Source organism: Ursus americanus, chromosome 13, assembly GCF_024610735.1.
Source record: "Ursus americanus isolate L20-20 chromosome 13, mUrsAme1.1.p, whole genome shotgun sequence".
Lineage (NCBI taxonomy): Eukaryota > Metazoa > Chordata > Mammalia > Carnivora > Ursidae > Ursus > Ursus americanus.
The window spans coordinates 70,250,251-70,277,431 of NC_142139.1; the positions used below are offsets into that span (position 1 = coordinate 70,250,251).

Below are 27,181 nucleotides of genomic sequence, written 5' to 3' on the forward strand. Positions count from 1 at the left end.
CTGGCTAGATGAGACAGCCCTGCACAGTTTTCCCCAACCACACGGTAACACTGCTCCACACACGGCTCCCAGCACCATGGATGAAGAGCGTAAGCTAGAAGTGCAAATCTGACACCCCCTCACTCACCATCCCTTGGTTATTCTGTCTCTCACTAGGCCTGTGGATCAGCAGTGGCTGGTCCTCTTCCTTAATTGTGATCCCGTAGTTTTTGCTAGAGCAGGACAGAGGCAGGAAAACGTTTCAGAAGCAGCAACACTACTCTATGGCAACACAGTCCGGGTTTCTTAACCAGCACTGGGGTACATAATTTGCATAAAACCCTTGTCAAGGATCCACCAAAAACTCACTATAGCATATTTATAACTGGAAAAGGCAGGCTCAACTTAACAGTGCAATTAAATGGAGGAGAAATTTCTTAACAGTCCAGGGGAAAATATGCTTAAAAAATGCATCAGGTTAGGGGTCCCTGAGTGGTTCTGCCAGTTAAGCATCCAGCTCTTGGTTTCGGCTTGGGTCATGATCTTGGGGTTGTGGAATCGAGCCCCAAGTCAGGCTCCATGCAGAGTCTGCTTGAGATTCTCTCTCTCTTCCCCTCACTCTTTGCCTCTCCCCCTGCTCGTGTGCACTCCCCCCCCACTCAAATAAATAAATCCTAAAAAAAAAACCAAAAAACTGCATCACGCTGAAAGGCTTGGGCAACTAGAAAGGCAAAATGATAGTCAAATGATTAAATACTTGAATTTACTCTCTCTAACCAGACTTCTACCTAAGCCACCAAAAGAAATATAACTCAAAACCCTGGTATTAATTTATAAAGTAACTTCCAACATTACTAAATGAAACTATAACGACAGCATATTCAAGTCAAATCCCACAAACAAGCTCATTCAATCTTAGGTGCATTACCAATCCAATTATTTTAAAGGTGTCCCATTGCATGCTACTATGGAACTCAATATCTTGCTACAGAATGGCAGACTACATCCCACACCCACCCAAAGGCCCAAGCCCAGCCTCTTCTTTCCACCTGTAGTATTCCAAGAATGTGATCTCCTTCCCATCAGACATCGTGAAGCTATCTTTTGGTGTCTTATTCCAATCCACATCATCAATACGATAGGTACGATTGTTGTATCGGGTTATAACAATATTGCCAACCAGAAGCTTAGTGCACTCATCCTGGAAGTTTTCTTTGTTCTGCTGATACATGGCATGCCTTTGGAAAGAGACAAAAGACTTTTGAATCATATCTGTATATAGAGAGCACAGTGAAAAGGATGGGGGATGCAAATAAGTACTTCAGGGATATGATCACAGCTATCCAGCACCAGAAGGCTCCAGCTGTCTCTTTTAAGAGATAGGACTCTCATCTCTTTTCTTTTTGACATTACCAAAAAAACCCAAAACAATAAAAAATAGTGAAAAGAGGGGTGCCTGAGTGACTCAGTCGGTTAAGTGTCTGCCTTCAGCTCAGGTCATGATCCCAGAGTCCTGGGATTGAGCCCTGTGTCGGGGTCCTGGCTCAACAGGGAGTCTGCTTCTCCCCCTCCCTTTCTCTCTGCCCCTTCCCTGCTTTCTCTATCAAATAAATGAAGTCTTTAAAAAAATAGTGAAAAAATAAAAGCCAAATTAAAAACAGCACCTACAAATTAAAAACATTCACAGTTTGCCTTCAAATAAGGTACTTTAATCATCAAAATAATTATTTTGTATCATTATTATTAGGAGAGTCTATGGAGGAACAACAAAACATTCTTTAAACGATATTTACCCTTTTTAGCTAATGGAAGGGATTACAAATACCTATCATTAGACAGGTGACATGGTGAAGATGCTGAAGATGCAGATGAACAGACTCACCATAGATAAACATACCCTCGCAGTAACCTCTAAACAGTGCTGTGAACAAGCCAACACAGGAACCTTGCAGAAAGCATGTCTGAATATGCCCAGGGAGTCAAGGAACATTTACACAAGCAGCTGATGCTTGAAGGAGCAATCTGCCAAACAGAAACGCCGGGGCAGGGGAATGAGTGACACTCCAGGCAGAGGTAGCAGTAGGCAGGGGATAAGCAGGTATCTGGCAATGGGGAGGCCAAGGGGGTTGAAGAGGGACAGAAGATGGTAAGCACATGCTGAAGATAAGCAGGGACCAGATGTGAATGTCCTTATAAGTCAAGGATCAGAGCTTGGACGTTTTTCTGTGGGTCAGTGTCACCCAAGGTAGATTCTTCAGGAACGCTGGTCCCTTGAGAGGTTGTGAGGAGGTGTGAAAAAGGCTCCACAATCAAAAAAGTGGAGTCCGTTCTGTAAATTATGAGCACTGTTTAGAGATTCACAACATACATGAGGACCTCGGGCTGCTAAAGAAACATATTTACCTTTATTTACCTCCAATGTATTTAACCATGGATTCCTCCCACCCTCTTCCTTTTAACCTCACTGAATGAATATTTATTGCCATCCTGAGCAATTAGTATCCTGCAAACTCGCCTTAAGAAAGACTGCAGTAAGTAATGAAAAACCATCCGAGAGTTCAAGCAGTTCAACCCTGACGACAGACCCTGGAGCCAATGTCTGGGTTCAAATCTGTGTCTTCCACTTACTAGCCTGTGAGACTTTGAATGAGTTATGGTTCTTTGTGCCTTGGTTTCCTCAAGTGAAAGTGGGGTCAGGGAAGCACCTAACTCATAGTGTTGAGAGAACGTAATGACTTTATCTGCATGAAGCACTGAGAACTGTGCCTAGCACAGAGAAAAGAACTGTGTGGTTGCAAATATCACTTTCATCGTCGTCATCAGTGCCTGATACATGCCAGATGCAGAGAGAGAGAGAGAGAGAGAGAGAGAGAGAGAAAGTGTGTGTGTGTGTGTGTGACGCCTTACTCTGTCTGCAGGTTAAATACAGAGAAGAGATGGCTATAAAGATAGTTCACTATAGGGGCACCTTGGTGGCTCAGTCAGTTAAGACTCTGACTCTTGATTTTGGCTCAGGTCATGATCTCAGGGTCTTGAGATCAAGCCTGGTGTCAGGCTCTGTGCTGGGCATGGACCCTTAAGATTCTCCCTCTCCCTCTCTCTCTGCCCCCACCACCACTTGTGTGCTCTCTCTCTGCCTCAAAAAATGTAGGTTAACTATATATATATGTAGTTGTGGAAGTCAGAGCAACCACTAGGATAGAATCCATATTCCAACACTTTTTAACTTGTAATTTATTTTCAGAATTCTTAATGACAGTTTTTAATATTCTCTCACCAAATCCCTTTCCCCTAATCACTGTCTTTTGTATCAGAAAAGGTAGGAGGATGACATGGAGGAGGAAGGCACAAACAAGAAAAAAGCTAAAAAGGGACTGAAGAACACAGGAGATAAACAATATAGGCCTATGTCTTGTTACTCCAGTATTCAACATTGAAAAGCAGATAAAAATCAATGTTTTTTAACTGCATCTATTTCACTTTGACTTCTATACTGGGATTGAAATAAAAAAATTAAAATTAAAAAAATCATACTGAAGAGAAGCCAGACCAAACAAAAAACAAAATTGAGTATATACCATATGATTCCACATATAGAAAATTCTAGAAGATGGATACTAATCTCTAGAGGCAGAAGCAGAACAGTGTTTGCTGCCTGTGGTAGAAAGAGATGAACAAATTTAGAAAGAGGTCTGAAAGAGACATGAGTAAATTTTACACGGGCAATGGATATGCTCATTATCTTCATTATGATGTTATGTTGGTATACAAGTAAGTTACAACTCATCAAATTGCATACTTTAAATGTATGAGGTTTATTTTGTCAATTGTGTCTTACTAAATCTGAAAAAAAGAAAATAAATTAACAGAATAAAAGATCTCAATGAGACTGAAATACAGATTATGATTGAGTGTCCAATAATACTAGTGGCATTTAAGTTAGTTGGGGAAAAGGATCATTAAAAAACGGGTAAGAGGGGCGCCTGGGTGGCTCAATCGGTTAAGTGTCTGTCTTCGGCTCAGGTCATGATACCAGGGTCCTGGGATCAAGTCCCACACTGGGCTGCCTGCTCACCAGGGAGGCTGCTTCTCCATCTACCTCTGCCATTCCCCACTTCCCCTGCCCCCGCTTGTGCTCTCTGGCTCTGTGTCTTTGTCAAATAAATAAATAAAATCTTAAAAAAAAATTTTAAAAGGATAAGATTTGGGCCACCTGGGTGGTGCAGTCGGTTAAGCGTCCAACTCTTGGTTTCAGCTCAGCTTGTGATCTCAGGGTCATGGGATTGAGCCCTGCGTCAAGCTGCACACTCAGCACGGCATCTCCTTAAGATTCTCTCTCCCTCCGCCCTTCCCCCCCTTTTGCATGTGTGCATGTGCTCTCTAATAAAGAAATCTTTAAAAAAACACATGTTTGGGGTGCTTGGGTGGCTCAGTCAGTTAACTGTCTGTCTTCAGCTCAAGTCATGATCCTGGAGTCCCAGGATCAAGCCCCGTATCAGGCTCCCTGCTCAGTGGGGAGTCTGCTTCTCCCTCTCCCTCTCCCTGCCCCTCCCCTGCTCTCTCTCTCAAATAAATAAATAAAATCTTTAAAAAAAATACATCTTTAAAAAAATGGATAAGAAAACTTGCTATCCATTTAAAAAATACAATCTTCATCAATTTAACATTAACACGTAAGAAATTAAACAATAAAATTAGGTGAAAATATAAACATTCATATGTTCCTGGCATTTAAAAAATCACAAACTTTGTTAAAGATATATTGTTTTGTAGCCATGGTAACAAGTAGCCATAAAATCCAGGGTTTGTTTGTTTGTAAGATTTTATTATTCATTTGAGAGAGAGAAAGAGCAGGTGGAGGTTCAGGGGGAGAGGGAGAAGCAGAATCCCCACTGAGCAGGGAGCCCAACATGGGCTTGATCCCAGGAGCCTGGTACCACGACGTGAGCCAAAGGCTTAACCAATTGACCACCCAGGCGCCCCCATGAAATCCAGTTTTAAACCTGCTTAATACGTCTATATCGATTCACCTCAGCAAACATACTTTTGCAAGCTGTCCAACCGGAGTCGTACCCTTGTTTCTGTAAATTGGCCAATCAGGGAACAACTTAATCCAATAAGCATCCCAGAGGAGTACCACTCAACTAACAACAGACCACCTGAGCAACCATGCTTCCGCTGCTTGCCCCTCTGCAAGACTGCTGTCCTGAACTCCATACCTCTCCAGTACTCTCTATAAAATCAGCAGTCTCTCCTCACTGCAGTAAGCAGTAAATCAGCCTTCTCTTTATTTCAGATAGAACAGAGGTCTTATCATCTTTGACAATTCTGGAGGTCTCACCACGGTCTGTGGAAGCTCTTCCTCGGCAACACACCACTAACTTAACTCCACTTGTCCTTCAGATCTGCTGCCAGTGAGTCAGTCCTGACAACTAGCTGAGCTCAGGCTAGTTTCATTAGGCTTTAGCTGCTTATCATTAGATAGAGCTTTCAGGTTAGAAGCCATTGTCTGATTGTTGGAGAGGATGTGGAGAAAGGGGACCCCTCCTACATTGTTGGTGGGAATGCAAGTTGGTACAGCCACTCTGGAAAACAGTGTGGAGGTCCCTTAAAAAGTTAAAAATTGAGCTACCCTATGATCCAGCCATTGCACTACTGGGTGTTTACCCCAAAGATACAGACGTAGTGAAGAGAAGGGCCATATGCACACCAATGTTCATAGCAGCATTGTCCACAATAGCTAAATCGTGGAAGGAGCCGAGATGCCCTTCAACAGATGACTGGATTAAGAAGTTGTGGTCCATATATACAATGGAATATTACTCAGCTATCAGAAAGAACGAGTTCTCAACATTTGCTACAACATGGACAGCACTGGAGGAGATAATGCTAAGTGAAATAAGTCAAGCAGAGAAAGACAACTATCATATGATTTCTCTCATCTATGGAACATAAGAACTAGGATGATCAGTAGGGGAAGAAAGGGATAAAGAAAGGGGGGGGTAATCAGAAGGGGGAATGAAACATGAGAGACTATGGACTATGACAAACAAACTGAGGACTTCAGAGGGGAGGGGGGTGGGGGAATGGGATAGACCGGTGATGGGTAGTAAGGAGGGCACGTATTGCATGGTGCACTGGGTGTTATACACAACTAATGAATCATCGAGCCTTACATCGGAAACCGGGGATGTACTGTATGGTGACTAACATAATAAAAAATCATTAAAAAAAAAAGAAGCCATTGTTTGGACCCAGGTCTTTGTATGGGTCTTTGGGCTTTTTGTTTTGAAGGAATACCATTCAAAAATTATTTTTGCCAGGGCGCCTGGGTGGCACAGTCGTTAAGCATCTGCCTTTGGCTCAGGGCATGATCCCGGCGTTCTGGGATTGAGCCCCACGTCAGGCTCCTCTGCTGAGAGCCTGCTTCTTCCTCTCCCACTCCCCCTGCTTGTGTTCCCTCTCTCCCTGGCTGATCTCTCTGTCAAATAATAAAATATTTTAAAAAAATTATTTTTGCCATTAACTTGATTACTCTCCATCTGCTTACTTTGCTTTTGCTGTTATTTGTGTATATGCATAAAATCTTCTTTCATGTGTTTTTGTTTTATCCCGAATTTCCTTCTTTCTGTTAAATGTACAAGAGTGTTCTATAGGCAATGCATGGAGGCATAAGCCAGATAAATCTCTAAACCAAGCCAATCTACTCCTAAGACATCATAGTTGGAGGTCCATTTGATCAGAGACCAATTTGTAAAAAAGCAAGTGGTCGAACATCAGGAAGGCACTTCTTGTCTTGGCAATTTGTGAAAGAAGATCACTGTATTTATTTAGTTCAAATTCCAGGGTCAATGATAGTTGGGTCACTGATCCCATGGCCCTTCCTATCTGTGTATGGAACCTAAAATATGGTTCACAAACACACATCCTTAGACAACTTTAGTGCTTCTCCTTCTTGTTTTTCATAGATTTGCCTAAGCCAAGGTCTCAAACGCCCTGGGAGAATTTCTGCTTCCAATATAAAGGTGTACCATTGCTCTAATTCTGGCACTTTCCTTAGTAAAAAGCAAAAAATATTTTAGGTTAAACTTACAACATCCAAAGTGCACACAGAACATTCTCCAGTATAGATCATATGGTGGAGCATAAAACAAACCTCAATGAATATAAAAGGATAGAAATAATACAAAGTAAGTTCTCTGACCACAACTGAAGAAATTCAGGAAACTCACACACATGTGGAAAGTAAACAACACACTCCCTTAAATCATCAGGGCGTCCAATAAGAAATCACAAGGGAAATTAGAAAATACTCTGAGTTAGACGTAAATGAAAACACAACATACCAGAACATATGGGATACAGCTACAGCATTACTTGGAGGGAAATTTATAGCTGTAAAAGCCTATACCAAAAAAAAAAAAATATATATATATATATATATATATCCTGAATAAACTAACCTTCCACCTTAAGACACTGGAAAGTGAAGAGCAAACTAAACCTTAAGTATGCAGAAGGAAGGAAATAATGAGTGTAAAAGTGGGAATTAATGAAATAGAGAACAGAAAAATACAGTCAACAAAACCAAACACTGGCTTTTTCAAAAGGCCAACAACACTGACAAACCTTCAGCTAGACCACCTATGAGAAAAGGAGACTTGGATTTCTAAAATCTGGGATGAAAGAGGGGACATTACAACTGGGCTCACAGAAATAAAAAGAACTGTAAGGGAACACTCTGAACGGCAGTATGTCAACAAATTAGATAACCTAAATGAACTAGACAAACTCCTAGATAACACATATTACCAAAACCGACCCAAAAATAAATGGAAAATCTGAACAAATATCTAACAATATAGGAATTGAATTAGTAATTTAAAAACTGCACACAAAGAAAAACCAAAACCCAGATGGCTTCTCTGTAAAATTTCTACCAAGCATTCAAAGGAAAATGAATTCCAATCCTTCATAAACTCTCTCAAAAAACAGAAGAGGAAGGGAATACTTCCCAACTCTTTCTATTAGGCCAATATTACCCAGTTATCAATAGCAGACAAAAGTGTCACAAGAGAAATACAGATATCGCTTAGGAATATAGGAAAAAAAAAAAAAAAACTCAACAAAATAGAAGCAAACCAAAACCAGCAACATATACAAAAAATTACACATCATGAACAAGTGGGATTTATCCCAGGAATGAAGGTTGATTTAATATCAAAAAAATCAATTTAAAAAGCAGGATGTTTTGTTTTGTTTTGTTTTTTAAATGATCAAAACTCAATTTCCTTTCATGATAAGAACACTCAATAAACTAGGAATAAAATGGAATTTCCTCAATCTGAAAAAGGGCATCTACAAAAAACTCACAGCTAATATACTTAATGGTGAAAGACTGGATGGATATTTTCTTCCTAAGACTAGGAAAAGGACAAGGATGTCCATTCTAACCACTTTCTTTTTTTTCTGGTTGAACAGTCTTTACTAACAAAGGGAATATCCAAGGCCACTACATGGAGGTGGGGCGGGGCCAGGGCTTTTTTTTCCCCCTCACTTTCACCACTCCTATTCAACATTGTACTAGAGGTCCTAGCAGGAGAATTCAGCAAGAAAAAGAAAAGAGATCCAGATTGGAAAGGAAGAAGTAAAAGTATCTCTATATGTAGATGACATGATCTCCTAAATAGAGAATCCCAAAGAATCCACGAATAAACCATTTTAACTAATAAATGACTCCATGGGTTTTGTGGGATACAAGATTGATATAAAAAAAAACCAGTTGTTTTTCCATACACTTGCTATGAACAAACCGAAAATGAAATTTAAAAAAAAATCCGTTTACAAATGCATCAAAAAGAATAAAATACTTAGGAATAACTGCAAAATTTATACTCTGAAATCTACAAAACACTGTTGAATTAGTGGTAAGTACATATAAAATTTTGTACTTAGAAAATGAAAAGATGGGGCGCCTGGGTGGCTCAGTCCTTAAGCATCTGACTTCAGCTCAGATCCTGGGATCAAGCCCCACATCAGGCTCCCTGCTAAGCAGGTAGCCTGCTTCTCCCTCTACCACTCCTCCTCCAGCTGTCTCTCTCTCTCTCTGTCAAATAAATAAAATCTTAAAAAAAATGAAAAGGTAATTTTTATATCCAAAATAGGGAATTGTGCAGAAAACAAAACTAATCCTACATATACTATATAACTCACCTATAAATAGCTTTTGTATAGTTATAATAAAATATGACAATAACTTTTATGAAAGTAAAACTCTAACAAAAATAAATTTCAATAAATGGAAAAACACGCCATATTTGTAAATAGGAAGATTCACTGAACATTCTCCCCAGTTGATGCCAATCAAAATGCCAACTGACTTTTTTTCTTATTTTCATTAAATCATTCAAAGAATCACATCCAAGGATAAATGAGTGGCATTTACTATAAAAATTCTGAAAACAGGATTCCCTGACAAATATTAAAAGCTAATAAAATTACAACAACTAAAACACAGTATCACATTGATTTTAACCACTTAATCAAAATGAAATATTCAGAAATAAATCCAAGTATTTTAACATATGATAAAGACAGTGATTTAAATCTAAAAAAAAAAATGTTTTCCAATAAACTGTGTGATAGTCCCAAGGCAATCATGATGATCCCAACATCACACCAAGATAAATACCAGAAGGTTTAAAACATTGGAAAAAATAAAACATAAAATAAGTTAGATCTAAGAAGAAAAGCAACACAGAGACCATAAAGAAAGAAATAGTGCATTTGAAGACATCTACTCTTATTTAACAAATATTCTTGAACACTTACTACATGCTAGGAATCAACTAGAGCTGGATGTACTGTGAGAAAAAGAGACACGGCCCCCACCATCAAGGAGAGACAGTCTAGGAAAGATAGAATAAATAATTACAAATTCACCCCAAAAGAGTGACCATCCTCAACCTCTCTATCTCACACCCCACATCAAGCCAGGACACTGACTGAGCACCACTTTCAAAATATATCAAGGGTTCCCACCACCTCCACTGCTGCTGTCTTCATGCCTCCACTGGATTCCTGGTTGGTCTCCCCACTCCTATTCCCACCCTTCCAACTCTCTCCCCCACGCAGCAATGGGAAGGATCCTTTTACTACTGAAGCCGCATCATGTCACTCCTTGGCCATAAATCCTATGCTTCACTCAAAGTAAAAGCTAAAATTCTTACAATAGCCTTTCAAAGCTTTATACTGTCATCTCCTCCATCTTCTCCATACTTCCACTGCTCTTGCCTTCCCCTGCTCTAGCCACCCTGACTTCCCTGCCACTCCCTGAATGAGCCAGGCATGTTTCTGTCTTTTAAAGGCCTTCACCCTGGCTGTCCCTCTGCCAACAAGTCCCTTCACCCATATATTCACCTGGCTAACTCAACTCCTGCAAGTGTTGGCTTGAATGAACTTGACTACTCTACTTAAAATTACAGCTCTCCACCCTCCCCCACCCCACCCCTGGTACTCCTGAAATCTCTGCTACTCTGTGTTCCACTTTTTCTTCCTTCCAAAGCTCTCAACACTTCTAGTATACTATACAATTCACTTACCATGTTTATTATTTATTGCTTATGTACCTGACTACAATGTAAACTCCCTGAGGAGAGGGATCCTTGTTATTTACCTGATATGTCAAGACTCTGGTATACAATGGAAGCTCAATAAATGTATGTTTAAGGAGTCAATCAATTTATCAGATAAGCAAAGATTTATAAGTCTGATAACACCTAGTAGTTGTACACAGCTGGTGGAAAAATGAACGGAATAAGTGTTCTAGAGGGTAATCTGTCAATGTATATTTAAGTATCTTTTTTTTTTTTTAAGATTTTATGTATTTGAAAGAGAGAGTGTGTGTGTGAGAGACTGTGGGCGCGCATGAGCAGGGCAGGGGCAAAGGGAGAGGGAGAAGCAGACTCCCCGCTGAGCAGGGAGCCCGATGGAGGCTCGATCCCAGGACCCTGGGATCATGACCTGAGCCCAAGGCAGACACCTAATGCTTAACTGACTGAAACACCCAGGCGCCCCTATATTTAAGTATCTTACTATAGCAAATATTTTCTTAAAGTCTTTAAAATGTTCAGCCTTTTCATTAAGTAATTCCACTTCTAAGTACATAGCCTTAAAAAAAGAATCAGTGATGGACACAGATTTCTCTATAAAATGGGATTTCATGAAGCCATTACAAATTAATCACATCTATATTTACTATAGTAAGTGGTTTACTGTAGTAACACATTTTTTTTAGATTTATTTGTTTATTCCAGAGAGAGAGAGAGAGAGAGAGAGAGAGAAATCCTCAAGCAGAATCCCCCTGAGCACAAAGCCTGAAGTCGGGCTCAAGTCCACAACCCTGAGGTCATGACCTGAGCTGAAACCAAGAGTCAGAGGCTTAACCTACTGAGTCACCCAGGCGCCCCTATAGTAATGCATTTAAACAAAAATTCAGGGTGTGTGTGTACTAAACTAAGCCTTCTTAACCAGAGATTTAAATACAATTCCTCCTCAGGGAACCTGGGTGGCGCTGTTTGTTAAACCTCCGACTCTTGGTTTCAGCTCAGGTCATGATCTCAGGGTTGTAAGACTGAGCACCGAGTTGGGCTCCACACTCAGTGTGGAGTCTGCTTGAGGATTTCTCTCTCCCTCTCCCTCTGCCCCTCCTGCTTGTAAAGCTCTCTCTCTTTCAATGAAATAAAATAAAAAAATCTTTAAAAAAAATACAATTCCTCCTCAAAGGTACAGCAGGTCTCTATTCAAATGCCTATCTCAGTAAGACTTACATACATTTAGTATTCTTGATCTGTTCTACAATTTAAAACCTAAACAGAATAATGGCCAATCTGTATTCAGCTGTTACTGAGCTTTTCAGAAAATTATTACCTAGTTAAAAGTAAATCCCACCATTCACTCACATGACATCCAGTACTGAATCATTCCGAATGACCTTATGGGAGACATCAGCTAGGAGAAAAAGACCTCCATCTGTCCTTCGGATGCTAGCTGCATAGCCTGGCCAGATCTGCAACCTGAAGACACAAGTGAGCTTTACCTCAGAGTTCTAAAAAAAACACAGATACGTCCACGCCCCCATTTGAAACAGTTGAGCAAATACCGCCCCCCTCCCCAGTAACAGTGAGAAAGCACCAGGAAACAAAGTAAATCAACATCATTGTGAACTTACTAAAAAATAAACTATGGAACGGATTTAACCGATAAACTGTATTCACAATTGTAAAATACTGTTGAGATTTCTGTACTACATATGGTAATCACAATGAAAAATTTCTTTCCAGAACATTCAAAAGTGAGGAAAAGACTACCACTGACCTGTGTTGCTGTAGTACCATAGCACTTGTAGGGTCATAAAAGTTTCTCCCCACAAGCTTCATATCTAAAAGTTTCATTACCCTGAAATAAAGAGCAAAAATGGGTCTTCTAGAGAAGAATCAAAAAAATTCAAGCTCTACTACTCTTAACTATATTTTCCTTTTGAAGCCTAAAGTGTCAAAATTGTTGGTGCCCTTTGCACAATATAGCTTTTATGCTGAGAACACCATTGCCAAAAGAAAGAGAAAAATTATCAATGCATTTATCTTGAGGTATATACAACTGACAACAGCTTGTCCTACATACTTGGTGACCAAAAACTGAGTTGATTTCCCAGGTTCAATTTACATTATTTTTCACCATTAACTAAAAAGAATGCAAGAGAGTCAATTTCTGTTTGTAAAGATCAGTCTGACATAGGAAGCTATGTTTGTTCCTGGCAGTTTAGCTTACTAGGTAGAAATTAGGTTCTGTGTTTCATTCAAAAAGAGGTGGTATAGAAATAAGTTTTATGAAAATTTGGGTCTTACAAAAAGTAAAAAAAATTAAGAGCTGTCTGAATCCAAAAATCAAATGTGGAAAAAAATTCTTCCAGCAAAAATTTTTGCATGCTACCACTTTGAGTAGCCCCATCAGTGACACCATGAAATTATGCAATATAAACATCTGCTTTTAAAGTTCCTGAATGATTCCAAAGGAACCCAACCAGCCACCTCAAACCTACCTTCATTATACCCAAATCTGGCTAATCATTTGACATAATTTTTCAATAAGTTACCCTCAATACCATCCATTTATTTAATGTTTCCAAACTCATCTTTATATGCGCGTGGTATAATACCATCCAAGCTTCTTGAAGAGAACTATTACAAATAGAAGACTGAGATTAAAGAAAATAAGCTGTTTTCTCACCGACGGAAAACAACATTGTAGAAGGGAATGCATAAGTCAGAACAGGGCTCCAGGATCTTTGTCAACTGAATCTTAATGCTGATATCTGCACCATCGGTTTTCCTTTGACTTTTTACCTCAAGAACCTAATAAATAAATATATTCAAGTTAAAAAAAAATGACAAAACTACCAAGCCCTAATCTAATCCAATGTGTTCTAGCAAACACTAAAATGTCTTAAAAATGTGTTCTACTTTCCCCTCATTTTGCTGTCCACACTGGGCCAAATCATAGTATGACAACGAGGATTTAAGAAAAGATTTGGTAAGAGGACTGACTAGCAATAGATGCCTTACCATTTAGAATCTTAAACCACTCTCTGTCACTGAGGTCAAAGGCTTCCAACCACTCCTCTAAATGTGAGAAGGAATTTGAAGAATTTCAATGAAAAAGTTTCTTAGTCTGACATTTCTTTGTTATGGGAAAGCCTGTCTTTCCTCTAAGAATAGGAAAGTACAACTCAAACATCAGGATGTCTACGATTTCCTACCACTCAAAGCACCAGAACTACCTTAGGTTTCACCCCAAAATATATTTCCTATCTGGTCTTACTTGTTGAAGCTTAACAGGCAGATAGAGAATAGATCCATCAAAAGCAGTAACATTTCCAGTGACAGCTTGATGGTCCTTCAACATGCCAAACCTCATGCTTTTGCACTCCACATTGGGGCTAGAAAACAATAAAGAGGATTTTACTTCAATTTGCTCAAATGGCAGGCAGTCTTTACTACCCCTGTGTAATTGGTTTGGTAGAGAACCAATCACTTGTAACTACTGCTCCATCTAGTGGTCATATTAAAATCCAAATATATCTGACTACTAAAAGAATTTCAACCCAAGAATACCTGCCCATAGGAAAAAAAACCATAATTCCACCACCCAAAGACAACTGTTTTAATATGTCAGCATATGTTCTTTTCGATTTTAGATAAGAGTTCAGAAAACTTTCTCAGTAAAGGGCGGCCTGATAGCAAATATTTTAGGCTTTACAGGCCATATAGTCTCTACTCAACTTGGCCAACATGCACAAAAGCATCATGGAAATATGTAAACCAATGAGCCTGATTATGTTCCAGTAAAGTTTTATTACAAAACGGGCAGCAGGCCAGATTTGCCCTGCAGGCCAGCCGTAGTTTGCCAATCCCTGCTCTAGAGTCTGTAGAAATACACACTTTAAAAATAACTTTTCAAAAACAGGATTTTTTGGGGGTGCCTGGGTGGCGCAGCGGTTAAACGTCTGCTTTCAGCTCAGGGCATGATCCCGGCGTTATGGGATCGAGCCCCACATCAGGCTCTTCCGCTAGGAGCCTGCTTCTTCCTCTCCCACTTCCCCTGCTTGTGTTCCCTCTCTCGCTGGCTGTCTCTATCTCTGTCGAATAAATAAAATAAAATCTTTAAAAAAAAAAATTAGGTTTCTGGAAACAAAGTCCTCTAATACTGCAAATCACTTCTTTAAAAAAAAAAACACGGGTTTTTTTTTCTTAAAGAATTTATCTATTTATTTGACAGAGAGCACAATTGGGGGGAGGGGCAGAGAACCTGATGTGGGGCTCGATCCCAGGACCCTGGGATCATGACCTGAGCTGAAGGCAGACACTTAACCAACTGAACCACCCAGGCGCCCCCCAAAACAGGATTTTACTCCAACTCTTTTTCACTCGTGGCAACTTCTACTTTTTATTGATTCATTGTCACAAATCTTACAGCTTTGAAAAGCTCCAGTAGCTACTTGGTACAATGGCTATCCCATTTCATATCAATAACACACACCCTTGTTGTACAACTGGAAAGTTTAAATAAATCTAAGGTTAAAAAGCATTAAATACGTTCAAGTACATGATGAAAGATTAAAAAGTCAAGCAGTAATCCAATATAGCTGTCCCCCAAACTAAACACTCACATGCTAGTATCCCATTTCAAAATGCTTCTCCACACATTCATCTACATGAACGGCACTATGCCCTAAACACGGTACCTAAAATTGTCTCTCTGGATTTCCTTCACACAATACAATGAAGCCACAGGGTAACCAGTCCGCCGTAACACATCTTCTCAGTATCCTCTCAGTGGTCTGGCATGCTCTTTACATTGTGGCTTCAAAGGTCCAGATCTACCATCTCGAAATTTATAGAAACCATGTCTTCTCTACATTCCAGTCAACGCAGAGACCTGTGAGGACTCACACTCCTTTCTGCTTCATTAACATTTGTCAATCCATTTCTAGAGAAAGGGTTCTTCCCTCTCATTAATGCTCATCTGTTTCTTTTGCGTTCCAGAGCAGGCCCATTTCCACTATCCTCCCTTCTCAGGGGTTCAATTTCACCCTCTTTTTTAGCTCCTTCTCTCCACCTGCCACATGTGCTCAGCTTTAAAGCAATCCGGCTACTCTCTTTAATCATCATTCTATTTCTCATTCCTCTTACAAACTTTTTAGATAAGTGGCCAATTGACTGGCTATTTCCCATCACCTGCGCTCTCCTTGGTTCTTTTTTTTTTTTTTTTTTTCTCCTTGGTTCTTTTAGTCAAGTTTTTTTCCCCATAATTCTAACAAAGCTACTAGAAAAAGCAACAAGGGTGTTCTTCAGAGTAAATTCAGTAACTTTTTTTTCCTGTAGCCAAAGTCAACCACCTCCTCCTCAAAGGAGCCCTTCCTTTGGTCTTTATAATCTGTCTTCAGGGTATTCCATCTAACTGTTCCTTTCTTTTCTCTTTCATTCCACTTACTCCTCTTATACCAATAGCATCTATCTGTGCTTCAAAAGTTCAGTCTTCCATCTTCCCATTTTCTCTCCATAACACTCCATAAGACACATTCATTTTCACAATTCTAGCTAATATCCTCCAGCTAATGACTTTCCTGAGATTTTAAGCAGGTTCCTTGCCCAGCGTGGAGCCCAATGCAGGGCTTGAACTCACAGCACTGAGATCAAGACCAGAGCTGAGATCAAGAGTTGGACGCTTAACCAACTGAGCCACCTAAGTGCGCCCTTCCTGAGATTTGAAAAGAGAAAACAAACTAACATGAATTCTTAATTTTTAGGAAGTATGAGAAACCCTGAAGTTATTGATATAAGGTTAAAGTTAGTCTGATTTTCTCACCCTCAAATTTCACGGTAGAGTGCCATTGGAGAGTCATCATGGTATGAGACTTATGCAAGGAGGATCCAGGTTTTGTGGGGCGTGGGTCTTATACTGGGGTGGGGGGAGGAGTCTCTCTTTAAGAAGAGGAACTCAAAATTACAGATAAAAAATAAATTAAAAGATTATGGAAGGGGTCTATGCAAATAAAATGCCCTGACCTTAAGCCTCATCAACTTCACAGTAAATCTACCTTACAGGTGTATAAAATGGCACCTATTAAATTAAAATCTGAAATGGTAACATAGCTAAACACAAATTATGTCAACCTTAAATTTACCACAAGGATCTGAGTTCATGCATTATTGTGGAGGGGTGTTCATCAGGAATCACACAGAAAAATACTCAGTTATTCCAGGGAAACTATTTCATTACTGTTCTTTAAAAAGTGAACACAGAGAAAAAAAGTTGTGAATACCTGAAAGTCACATGATATTGATAAACTGCTTCATTATGACACTGTATTTTAATAAGGTTCAATCCCAAAGATTGAGGTGTTCCTTTTGAGCCTTGCTTCACAAAAAGCTCTCTGGAAAATAAACAAAAGCACACATATATACCAAAAACAAAAACACAAGCAACTCACGCCCCAAAAAAAATTAAAAAGAGAAAAAAACATTGAGAGAAGTAATATTTTACACTTAGCTTACACAAGTTACACAAAAGCAACCTCTGAAGGCTAGAAGCTAAACTCTTAGCAATCTCTCATTAGAGAAGCAAGATTACCCTCTGCCCTGGTAATGTCAATGGGATAACTGAGGCCAGCTAACTAAGAACACAATTATTAGTTCCACCAAGAAAGACAAACTGCTGCAATATCTTTCCTAGATGATTTCCTAATCTTCTTTGTGACAAAGAACTGGCTGTGTCTGAATTGAAAAGGAAATGAAAAATCATTTGAGTCTACTCTCTGGTACATACTATCTAAACCATCAACCCCATTTCACTTCATCAGGAATTGTCCCACCTCTTTGTCATTCTCCTTACTGGCAAAAACCCAAAAAAACAAAATAAACAACCCTGCAGTACTTACCACCCACAAAGGCTTTTAGACACAACAGAAACAGTGCTTACAATATTATGAGAAGGCCCCTTCCCACATCATTATCAAGCAGAGAAGGCGTTGCTACAGACTTACTTTTCCTTGTGTTCTACAGTCCCAAGTAGAGGGTGACCCAGAGGGTGCGGTGAGGATGATGGCAGAGGTGGTGGTGATGACAGCTGGGTAGGATCCCGAGAAGTCAGGCTGAGAGCACCAGGAGCCTTGTACACTCCTCTGCCTATACCACCAGCTGCTCTTCCCAAAGGTAATAAAGACATATCCGACTTCCCTCTTCCAAGCATTCTGAAATGTTTAAAAGAGAAGCAAATCAGGACTTTCTCAACCATGCTCCTATCTATACCTCATTTAAATGATTCCTTCAAGTCTACGTTCTTTTCCTGAAGGAGTCAGCAAAAGGGACCCAAACCTTGGGATTCTCTCCAGATCCAAATACACTTACACGACTCATTCACTAATTGCTATTAAAACTGACTCTCAAGGACAATTTCTATGGCAGACTCATTTGCTAATTGCTGTTAATACTGATTCTCAGGGCCAATTTCCATGGTTGAATTGAGGTGGAAGAGTGAATCAGCCAGGTTAAAGAACCACTACAATAGGTTTAACTTAAAGGGCAAATGGAGGTGTAAACTGCCCAGTGGAGAACTATTTTTTACCCTTTTCCAGTGACTGACTGGATCAGTGGCTGCTGATTATTCTTGGAAAATATCCATTTTTTAATATAAAACCATGCATTGTTTATAAGATAATACGACCCTTTTCAGAGTTTCTCTTTGGGCTCATTATGAGATCTTTCATCTGAATTTGACACTTACCCTTGAAGGCAACTTTACCCACCTATTCCAACCAACAGAGGCCTCTGCTATCTTGCTATCCCCAGCTGCCAACACGGAAGGATCCGGAAAAGTGGGACAGGGTTCTTCTTTGTCCTTGCGCACCATACTGGTAGACAAGCCTCGACCTAAAATGCCTCTACCTGAATGGAAGGGCCAAAACCCAACTATAACTCTGAGTTGAAGGTGTTGTAAAGTACAATTATTTTTCTGAAGATATATTGTATGTATTTAAGAACAAAGCAATCATACATATACACTACCACACTTTTTTTCAAGTTAGTTTTCCACATACCTAATGGAGGCATTTCCTGTTTCAGAGGGGTCCGGGACACTGTCTCAAGGCCCAGTCCTCGGAACATAGAGACCAAACCTACAGATTCCTATGGAAGGTTAATGAGTAGAGTTATTTGAAAATATATTTTGACAGTTATTCTAAGATGTAGAATGTATTTCATTTCTAAGATGAAATAACAGTGTTATTTCAATGACTGCAAGTGACACACATTCTCTAATGCACATAGTCAAGTGTTTAAGAAAACATAATAAAGATATTTCTAACAACAAGACACGCAGAAACATTGATGGTTTTCTTAAAGTCTTGGTAAATAATAAAAATCATCTTTGAATTCTATACATGTTATAAGAATAAAGGATAAAAATACCTCATAAAAATTATTTAAGTAGTTTTTTTAGAGGGGGGAGGGGCAAATGGAGAGAGAGAGACACTTTCAAGCAGATTCCACGCCCAGCATGGAGCCCAACACGGCCCGATCTCACAGCCCTGAGACCATGACCTGAGCTGAAATCAAGAGTTGGAGCTTAACCAACTGAGCCACCCAGGTGCCCCTTTAAATAGTTTTAATAAACACTTCCAATACTTATAACTATGTCATCTTAGGTTTTTAAGTATAAATGCAGGTATAGTCCATGATTTGATGTACAGAATAACAAAGTGCAATTTTTCTAGTTTGTTTCCTATACACCCAAGGTAAGAGGAAACATGTGTACTAGTTAATAAATTTTCAGAAAAAAACAGGACCATTTAAAAGTACCTGAGATCTGGGTTTTTTAAAACAACCTCCCAACAAAACTTGCTACTGTTTTTCTGTGGCAGTTCTGAAAGTTAAGTGGTATTATACCAATTAGAGCTGCCACATATAGACTCAGGCAAGTCACTGGAGAAAAAATACAACATGTCATCTTTTCTTCTGCTTATAGAACATTACATTTGACACCATCTACTCTACTTAAAATTGTCATAACTGCATTATCAGGTTCTTCTATATTTGTTATATTTGTTAACTCTTTATTCTTTGAGATTTCTTAATGATAGTCAAACACCATTCTTAAAATTACTATATAATTAGAAGATTAAGAACACACATACATACAATTGTACACACATTAGAAGCAATAGCTGAGGACCTTTTTCTTTAAGATTTGGGCAAAGAGCCCTCTAAAAGGAACCTTCTTAATAATTATTACCTCAGAAGCAGGAGTGGCTGCTAATACCATAGAGCCAAACCCAATGCAAAAATCTAAACACTTAAAAGCTGCATCTTCAAACCTGTCATTTATGTATGTATGTATATCTGTATCTATAGAAGCTAGAGGACTGAGGTCTATACCCAAGTCTATCTAGCATTCTTTATGAGGCACTTTTTCTAAATTCAAAACTCCAGCATTTGAAATATATGCTCAGAATGCAACTAAGAAAAAAAAAAAAAAAAACCCAACCAGCCAACGAAACCCAAATCTTTTTTTTTTTCATATAGGGCTTCATAGTTATTTGAAATCTGTTATTTCCTCTGATGATAAGCTGTAAGCTGCTACTGTGCATCCAGACGTGGTCTTACCCTTTGTGCTGGCCCACTCCGTGGGCTTGGTTCCCCTGGCTTTCCAAACACATGGCCTCTGCCTGCAGGTCCTGCCCTGCCCAGAGCTGAGTCCAAAGGTTTAGGAGCTTGCGGCCAAGAGCCTGGCATCCGTACACACTGAGATGGGTGCACAGAAGAGCCCCTGAAGGGTGGTCGTACAGGATCCATTGAAAGGCTGCAGAGGATACGGGGGTCGATCCTGTTCTGATCAACTACCTGCTGGTATTTTATAAATTAAAGATTCCCAATTGTTTTCCTTTTCCTTCAAGACAGACTCGCAAACCATTAAAAACATAGTTTCCTTAGGTCAGACCAGTAATACAACCAACCTCCTATATCATATTCACTTCAAAAGCTCTATTTAACAGGAATATTCTAAACACTCTCCATCAGCAAGCCCTTAAAAGCCGAGCTCTCATCAAAGTTACTTATATTTTCTACTCAAACAGCCTCTCAGAGAACTCAGTCCTGTAAATTAACTACCTGTTGTACAAGGAAACACTTTTATGTATGAATATGATTTCGGTTTATGAGCAAGTTCACAGTTACCATAGCCGTATTACAAAATTATTGTCAGTAAATATTTAAGGAATTTGCTTTGTTTTGAGCCTCTTTCCTCTACTAGAGTCCTAATTTTTTTTTTCAATCTATTTGCACATTAAACTATTCCATCTCCCCCTTGATCTCCGTAGTTGCTTCTCTGAATCCTTATCCAATTCCTCTCTATAAAACTCTTCTTTCAAACTCTATCAGAACTGAGGTTTCTGGCACCCTCCTTTCCCCACTCCTCCCTCACCTCCGTCGTCACTTCTATGGATTCTGGCCCCTCCTCCAGAAGGCCCTCCCTTAAAGTGGACTTTCTCCTTTGATTAGTTAGCAGAGGGTTAGCTAAGTAGAATGTGCAACAGGGAAGGGCCCAGGGCCAGGCCTGCCTTCCCCACCTCTCCAGGTGCCAGCTCTGGGCTGGGGTACTATGACTGGGGGCCTAACGAGAAGGGAAGCCCCCTGAAGGCAAATCTACCTCCCCCCTCCACCCCAGAGGAAAATCCCCAAACCAACAGCTTTACTGGGGTTTCCACCCACTGTTTCCATCCAAGTAACTCTCCTGTTCCCTCAGACCCAGCAGGAGTCCCCTCTCCCCTTGGGCCACAACCTTAATACCCTCTCTAGGTATTGCGTTCATCCTCCACGCCCAGCGTCAAATAACGACTTACCCCCCTGGCCTGGCCCCACCCGGGGCCCACAGTCTCTCGCGCCTGGGGTGGGGGTGGGGGTGGGGGTTGGGTGGGTGGGGAAGCGGAGGGTCCCCACTGGGCCGGAAAGACCCCCCGCTCGCTACCGCAGGCTTGAGCGAAAGCCCACCCGGCCTGCAGCGGGGCTACCTGGGCCTCCCTGGCCTTCCAAACCTCCGTTCTTTCCACACAGCAGGCTCGAGCCGTCGCCAGGCTCCCCTGAGATTCAGGAGAACACCACGCTCAACGCACCAACACGCCGAAAAGCCCACATGCTCCAGACCAATTTCCGGTCCTCTCGCGGGGCCTCAGGGGCTGATCCCATTGGCCAAACGACGTGCCACTCACAGGGTGCATCCATCTCATTGGCTCGTCTGTGAAAAGAACCTCTCCCTTTCTAGCAGCTTCGTTCTACACAAGGTTCATCCCCAAAAGGGTGTTAGAAATGGGGATCTGGACGCTAGGCCAAAGCCTAAGCATTAGAAGTATTATGTTTCTAAGATCTGGACACTGTTCAGTGGGCAACTCCGGTAAAAAAAAAAAAAAAAATTGCTCAGGGACGCCTGAGTGGCTCAGTCGATTAAGTGTCTGCCTTCGGTTCAGGTCATGAACCCGGGACCCTGGAATCAGTCTCTGCATGGGACTCCTTGCTCGGTAGGGAGTCTGCTTCTCCCTCTGCCTGCTGCTCTTCCTGCTTGTGCACGCATGGTGTCTCTGTCTCTCTCTGAGACCCTCTGACAAATAAATAAAATCTTTAAAAAAAAATTGAACATAATGAAGTTGACTTGCCCCATCCTTCCCAGTTAGAGGATATAGGAATATAGGCTAGGGTAAGTTTGAGTTTACATTCAAATACCTAATTATGTGATCTCTGCGCCTCACTTTCTTTATAAAATAGTTATAAAAGCACCCATTCATAGGGTGTATGGAAATGTAAGGAAATGTACATACATTAATGAGGTGCTGTAACTAACTTACTTACCACGATGAGAAGATCACTTGCAATAAATGTTGCCTACTATTAATATTTATCAATGTCTGAATCTGTAAGCCAAGAAAACCTTTCTCTAAACTATATAGAAGTATTGGTGGTTAATTTTGTAATTATAGAATATTTCCACCCAAAGAAATAAAGATTTCTCACCCTGTCCAACCATTTTGGCAAGTAACCACACCCCTTGCCAACCCCAGGTTTTAGGAGGTGGTTGGGGTCAAGCTTCAAGAAACCTTAGCTGATGCTATAGCACTGGAGGCTTTTCCAAACCTCAGATATCTCATACCTTGTTTTAATCCATACATTTAAGGACTCTCCTCTTCTCAAATCAGAATAGAATTTGAGCAGGAAGATTTACAAAGCAGGGATCTAATTGGCAAGATACCCCTTTGCTCTTTGTAGATGTTATTTGTTAAACATTGTAACATTTTAAATTCTTCTACTCTACAACCTTCCTACCTTTCAAAGTTACACTGTTATTTTCTATTAACACATATAGTAAGCAGAATTTTGTTGCCCATTCAAATATTAGTAACAAGTGGCCTCAAAAACAGTAATGCAAATTGTTTTGTAACCTTGGTAAAGTCCCAGCTCCCTGTCCTTTTAGGTACTTTGACCAAATATTGCATGAAAGATTCATTCCATGCCCAGGAAAGAGTATCTTAGGGGCAGGATTCAGAAGAGCTTCACAACAGCAATTTTCAGTTAATGTTCTAAAGCTGTCAGTTTTAGAATATAAACCAAGAGCACCATTACAAAGAGTAATGGTAATATGCGGTACGAAGGGAGTATCTAGGGTTCCCTAGTTTTCTATATCTTGTCATGCAAGAGTAGGTGGCCTCTGCCCAGTGTTTCTAGCCAATCCGTACGTTATAAACACTACTTATTTCTCCAAAGAAAAATCCTATCGTCTCGGTGTTGAGTGGAGATAAAGATGGTCAAAGCTCTTTAAAGTGTGGACATCTGCTTAGAATCTTTCAAAAAGCTAATCAAGCTCTCCTGGAGTCTATACCCCCATCAGGGTACTTCAACTGCTAATAAACCATTCCTAGGATATTTATTAAAAACAGCACACATATTGATTAAAAACAGCACACATACATCATACTGTTTTAAGTATTTAAAATTAAATCACCAATGATATTTTCAAAATGCCAAATTCTGTCCACTTGGCCCTGCCAGGCTCTAAAGCTCAGGGTGAGGATGACCCCGTAACTACAAGCAATCTGGATTTTCCCGGGTAATCATGACTTCAAATATTCTGGCCCTTTGTCCCTATAACTACTTCCATTCTGACCACATTTCCAGATTAGTTTTGTTCAGAAAATAAAGTCACCACAGCTACAGCAAGATCAAGGGCAGAAAATTACATTGCCTGTGTGGCCTAGAAACTACAGGGAGGATTTAACTGGAAGTAGACCTATGTCTGTAGTACCTCTGGGTTCCAGGTAGAGGTAAATACAGATCCCCCATGGAGACATACAGCTTCAACCTGGCCCCAAAGCTCCCATAAGTGTCAATAGATATGAGCTCATAATAAAAATAAATAAATCAAAAATCAATAAAATGGGCAAACTGTTCTTTTGTTATTTGTAACATAAATTTAAAATACACATGAGTGCACATTTAAATACACACATACACTAGGCTCAATTAGGAGACAAGACACCCCAATAAGTAAGTGGGGTCTGGGGCGCCTGAACGGCTCAGTTAAGTGTCTGTCTTTGGCTCAGTTCATGATCCCAGGCTCAGCGGGGAGCCTGCTTCTCCCTCTGCCTCCCAACACCCCAGCTCCTGCTCTCTCTCTCTCTCTAATAAATAAATAAAATCTTAAAAAAAAAGTGGGGGGATGGGGCGCCTGGGTGGCTCAGTCGTTAAGCGTCTGCCTTCGGCTCAGGGCGTGATCCTGGCGTTATGGGATCGAGCCCCACATCAGGCTCTTCCTCTATGAGCCTGCTTCGTCCTCTCCCACTCCCCCTGCTTGTGTTCCCTCTCTCGCTGGTGCGCTCTCTCTCTCTCTCTCTCTCTGTCAAATAAATAAATTAATTAATTAATTAATCTTTAAAAAGAAAAAGTGGGGGGTTAAGCGATTGAACTGATCTTTCACCAAAGATATACAAATGGCTAATAAGCACATGAAAATATGCTCAATATCATTAATCATTAGTGATATGCAAACTAAAACCACAATGAGATATCATTTCATACCCACTGGAATGGCTATAATAAGTAAAACAGTTAATACCTGGCATGGTTAATTTTATGAATCAATTTGACTGCGCCATCTCTGGAATGCCTAAAGATTTGGCGAAACATTATTCTGCGTTTTGGATGGACTTAACATTTGAACTGAGATCTGAATAAAACAGAATGCCCTCTGTAATATAAGTGGGCCTCATCCAATCAGGCCTGAATAGGACAAGAAGGCTATTATCTATGGAATAAGAGAATTCCTCTTACCTGACTGCTTTTGAACTGAGACAGCTGCTCCCCCCTCCCCTTTCAGACTCAAACTAAGATACTGACTCTTTCTGGGTCTTGAGCCTTCAGACTGGAACAACACCATATATGTATCCTAATGGTTCTGTTTCTCGAGGGAACTCTGACTAATAACGGATTTTGGAACCATGAAGTGGGATGCTGATGTAACAACATAAAAATATGTAAGTGGCTTTGGAACTGGGTGATTGATATAGACTGGAAGAGTCTTGAGGTACATGCTAGAAAAAGCCTAGATTGCCCTGAAAAAACTATTGGTAGAAATACAGATGTTAAAGGTGCTTCTGGGGAGAGCTCAGCCTGAAATGAGGACCATGTTATTGGAAACTGGAGGAAAAGTGATTCTTGTTATAAAGTGGCAAAGAACCTGGCTGAATTGTGGTCGAGTGATTTGTAGAAGGTTGAACTCATAAGCAATGAACTTGGATATTTAGTTGAGATTTCTAAGCAAAATGTTGAAAGTGACATGTGGCTTCTACTTCCTGCTTCTAGTAAACTGAGAGGAGAGAGATAAATTGAAGGAAAATTTAAGCAAAAAGGAATCAGACCTTGAAGATTTGGAAAGTTCTCAACCTATCCATATTGCAAAAATGAGAAAACTTGTTCTGGAGAGAACACCAAGGGTGTGGCTAGACAATCTACCCCATTAGGAGATTATCCATGATGAACTGTGAAGATAATCAGCTGTCTCAGCAGAAGCTAGGAGTAAAGATGGGATTATACCCGCGGAGACACTGCCAGTTTGGACCAAAAGGAACAGAGACCAGATGAAAGAAAAGGAAGGCTTTTGGACTTCTGGGACTCTAGAGGACAGGACAATAGAGCTATTCATCATGCTTTATCCTTTAAGAAGAGGGAAGAATAACCCCAAAGGTGACTCAGAGATCATCAGGGCTGGCACTCCTACCCCAAGCCTGGGAGGCAAAGCTGTTTCTTCTTCACAGGTTCTCAGCTGGAGAGGAATATTGCCTCAGGATGAATCAAACCTCACTTGTCACCCATACCTGATTTAGGTGATATCCAGATGAGACTTTGGACTGGGGTTAAAGCTGGAATGGGTTAGACTTTGGGGGGGGGGGGTATTGGGTTGGGGTGAATGTGTTTTGCATGCGAGAAGGACATGAATTTTGGGAATCCATAGGGCAGGAAGTTATGGACTGAATTTCGCCCTCCCTAAATTCATATGTTGAAGCCTGACTCCATTTGGAGACAGGACAGAGGTAATTTAGGTTAAATGAAGTCATAAGGGTAGGGGCCTTATTCTGATAGGATTAAGAGTAAGAGACACCAGAGATCTCTCTTTCTCTCCATCCGAGCAAAGAGGAAAGGCCCTGTGAGGACACAGCAAGTGGTGTCTACAAGCCAAGGAAGGCTCTCACCAGAAACGAGTTTGCCAGCGCCTTGATTATGGACAACGATGACTCCTCCTTCTTTCTTCTTTCTTCTTTCTCCTTCCTCCTCCTCCTCCTCCTCCTCCTCCTCCTCCTCCTCCCCCTCCTCCTCCCTCCCCCTCCTCCTCCTCCTCCTTCTTCTTCTTTTTAAGATTTATTTATTTGAGGGACACCTGGCTGGCTCAGTTGGTTAAGCATCTGCCTTCAGCTCAGGTTGTGATCTTGGAGTCCCCATGTTGGGCTCTCTGCTCAGTGGGGAGTCTGCTGCTCCCTCTCCCTCTTACTCTGTGTGCTCTCTCTCTCCCTCTCAAATAAATAAAATTTTTAAAAAATTTTAAAAAGATTGAGAGAGAGCGTGCGTGCAGACGCACACGAGTGGTGGGGAGAGGCAGAGGGAGAGGGAGACTCCAGCAGACTCCCCGCTGAGGGCAGAGCCGGCTCTGGGCTCAATCCCAGGACCCTGAAATCATGACCTGAGCTGAAATCAGGAGCCGGCCTCTTAACCGACTGAGCCACCCAGGCGCCCCTTGATCGCAGACTTCTACGCCTCCAGAACTGCGAAAAATGTAATAAACGTCTGTTGTTTAAGCACCACCTTTACCACCCCTCACATCTGTGGTATTTTGTTAAGACAGGCCTAGCTGACTAATACAATAAATGTCAACAAGGATGTTGAAGTGTAAATATCTGACATTAAGCTTTTGATTGCTGAGGCGCCCATTTCAAATACATGCATCACAAACAAACCTATTGCCAGATAAACAACTAGATAAGGAGCCGGGCTGTCTACAACCATGAAGTTCCCCTTCAGAAAGCCTTCCGGAACTCTGACTCCTTGAGTGCCCC

General features: G+C 40.7%; 1 protein-coding gene across 2 annotated transcripts in view; it reads right to left on the reverse strand.

Moving 5' to 3' along the window:
* The window catches only part of PIWIL2 (piwi like RNA-mediated gene silencing 2), a 71,963-nt gene extending 51,576 nt beyond the window's left edge, over window positions 1–20,387 (reverse strand). For both annotated transcript variants that reach the window (XM_045774107.2, XM_045774106.2), the window contains exons 1-11: window positions 20,199–20,387; window positions 18,635–18,722; window positions 18,344–18,482; window positions 17,582–17,788; window positions 16,862–16,972; window positions 13,858–13,975; window positions 13,267–13,391; window positions 12,355–12,435; window positions 11,940–12,053; window positions 1,029–1,217; window positions 128–212 (exon numbers count right to left, since the gene is read on the reverse strand). In XM_045774107.2, coding sequence (XP_045630063.1) covers window positions 128–212; window positions 1,029–1,217; window positions 11,940–12,053; window positions 12,355–12,435; window positions 13,267–13,391; window positions 13,858–13,975; window positions 16,862–16,972; window positions 17,582–17,788; window positions 18,344–18,482; window positions 18,635–18,722; window positions 20,199–20,387 — 1,446 coding nt within the window. The remainder of the gene's footprint in view (window positions 1–127; window positions 213–1,028; window positions 1,218–11,939; window positions 12,054–12,354; window positions 12,436–13,266; window positions 13,392–13,857; window positions 13,976–16,861; window positions 16,973–17,581; window positions 17,789–18,343; window positions 18,483–18,634; window positions 18,723–20,198) is intronic.
* Between the last annotated feature and the right edge of the window lie 6,794 nt (window positions 20,388–27,181).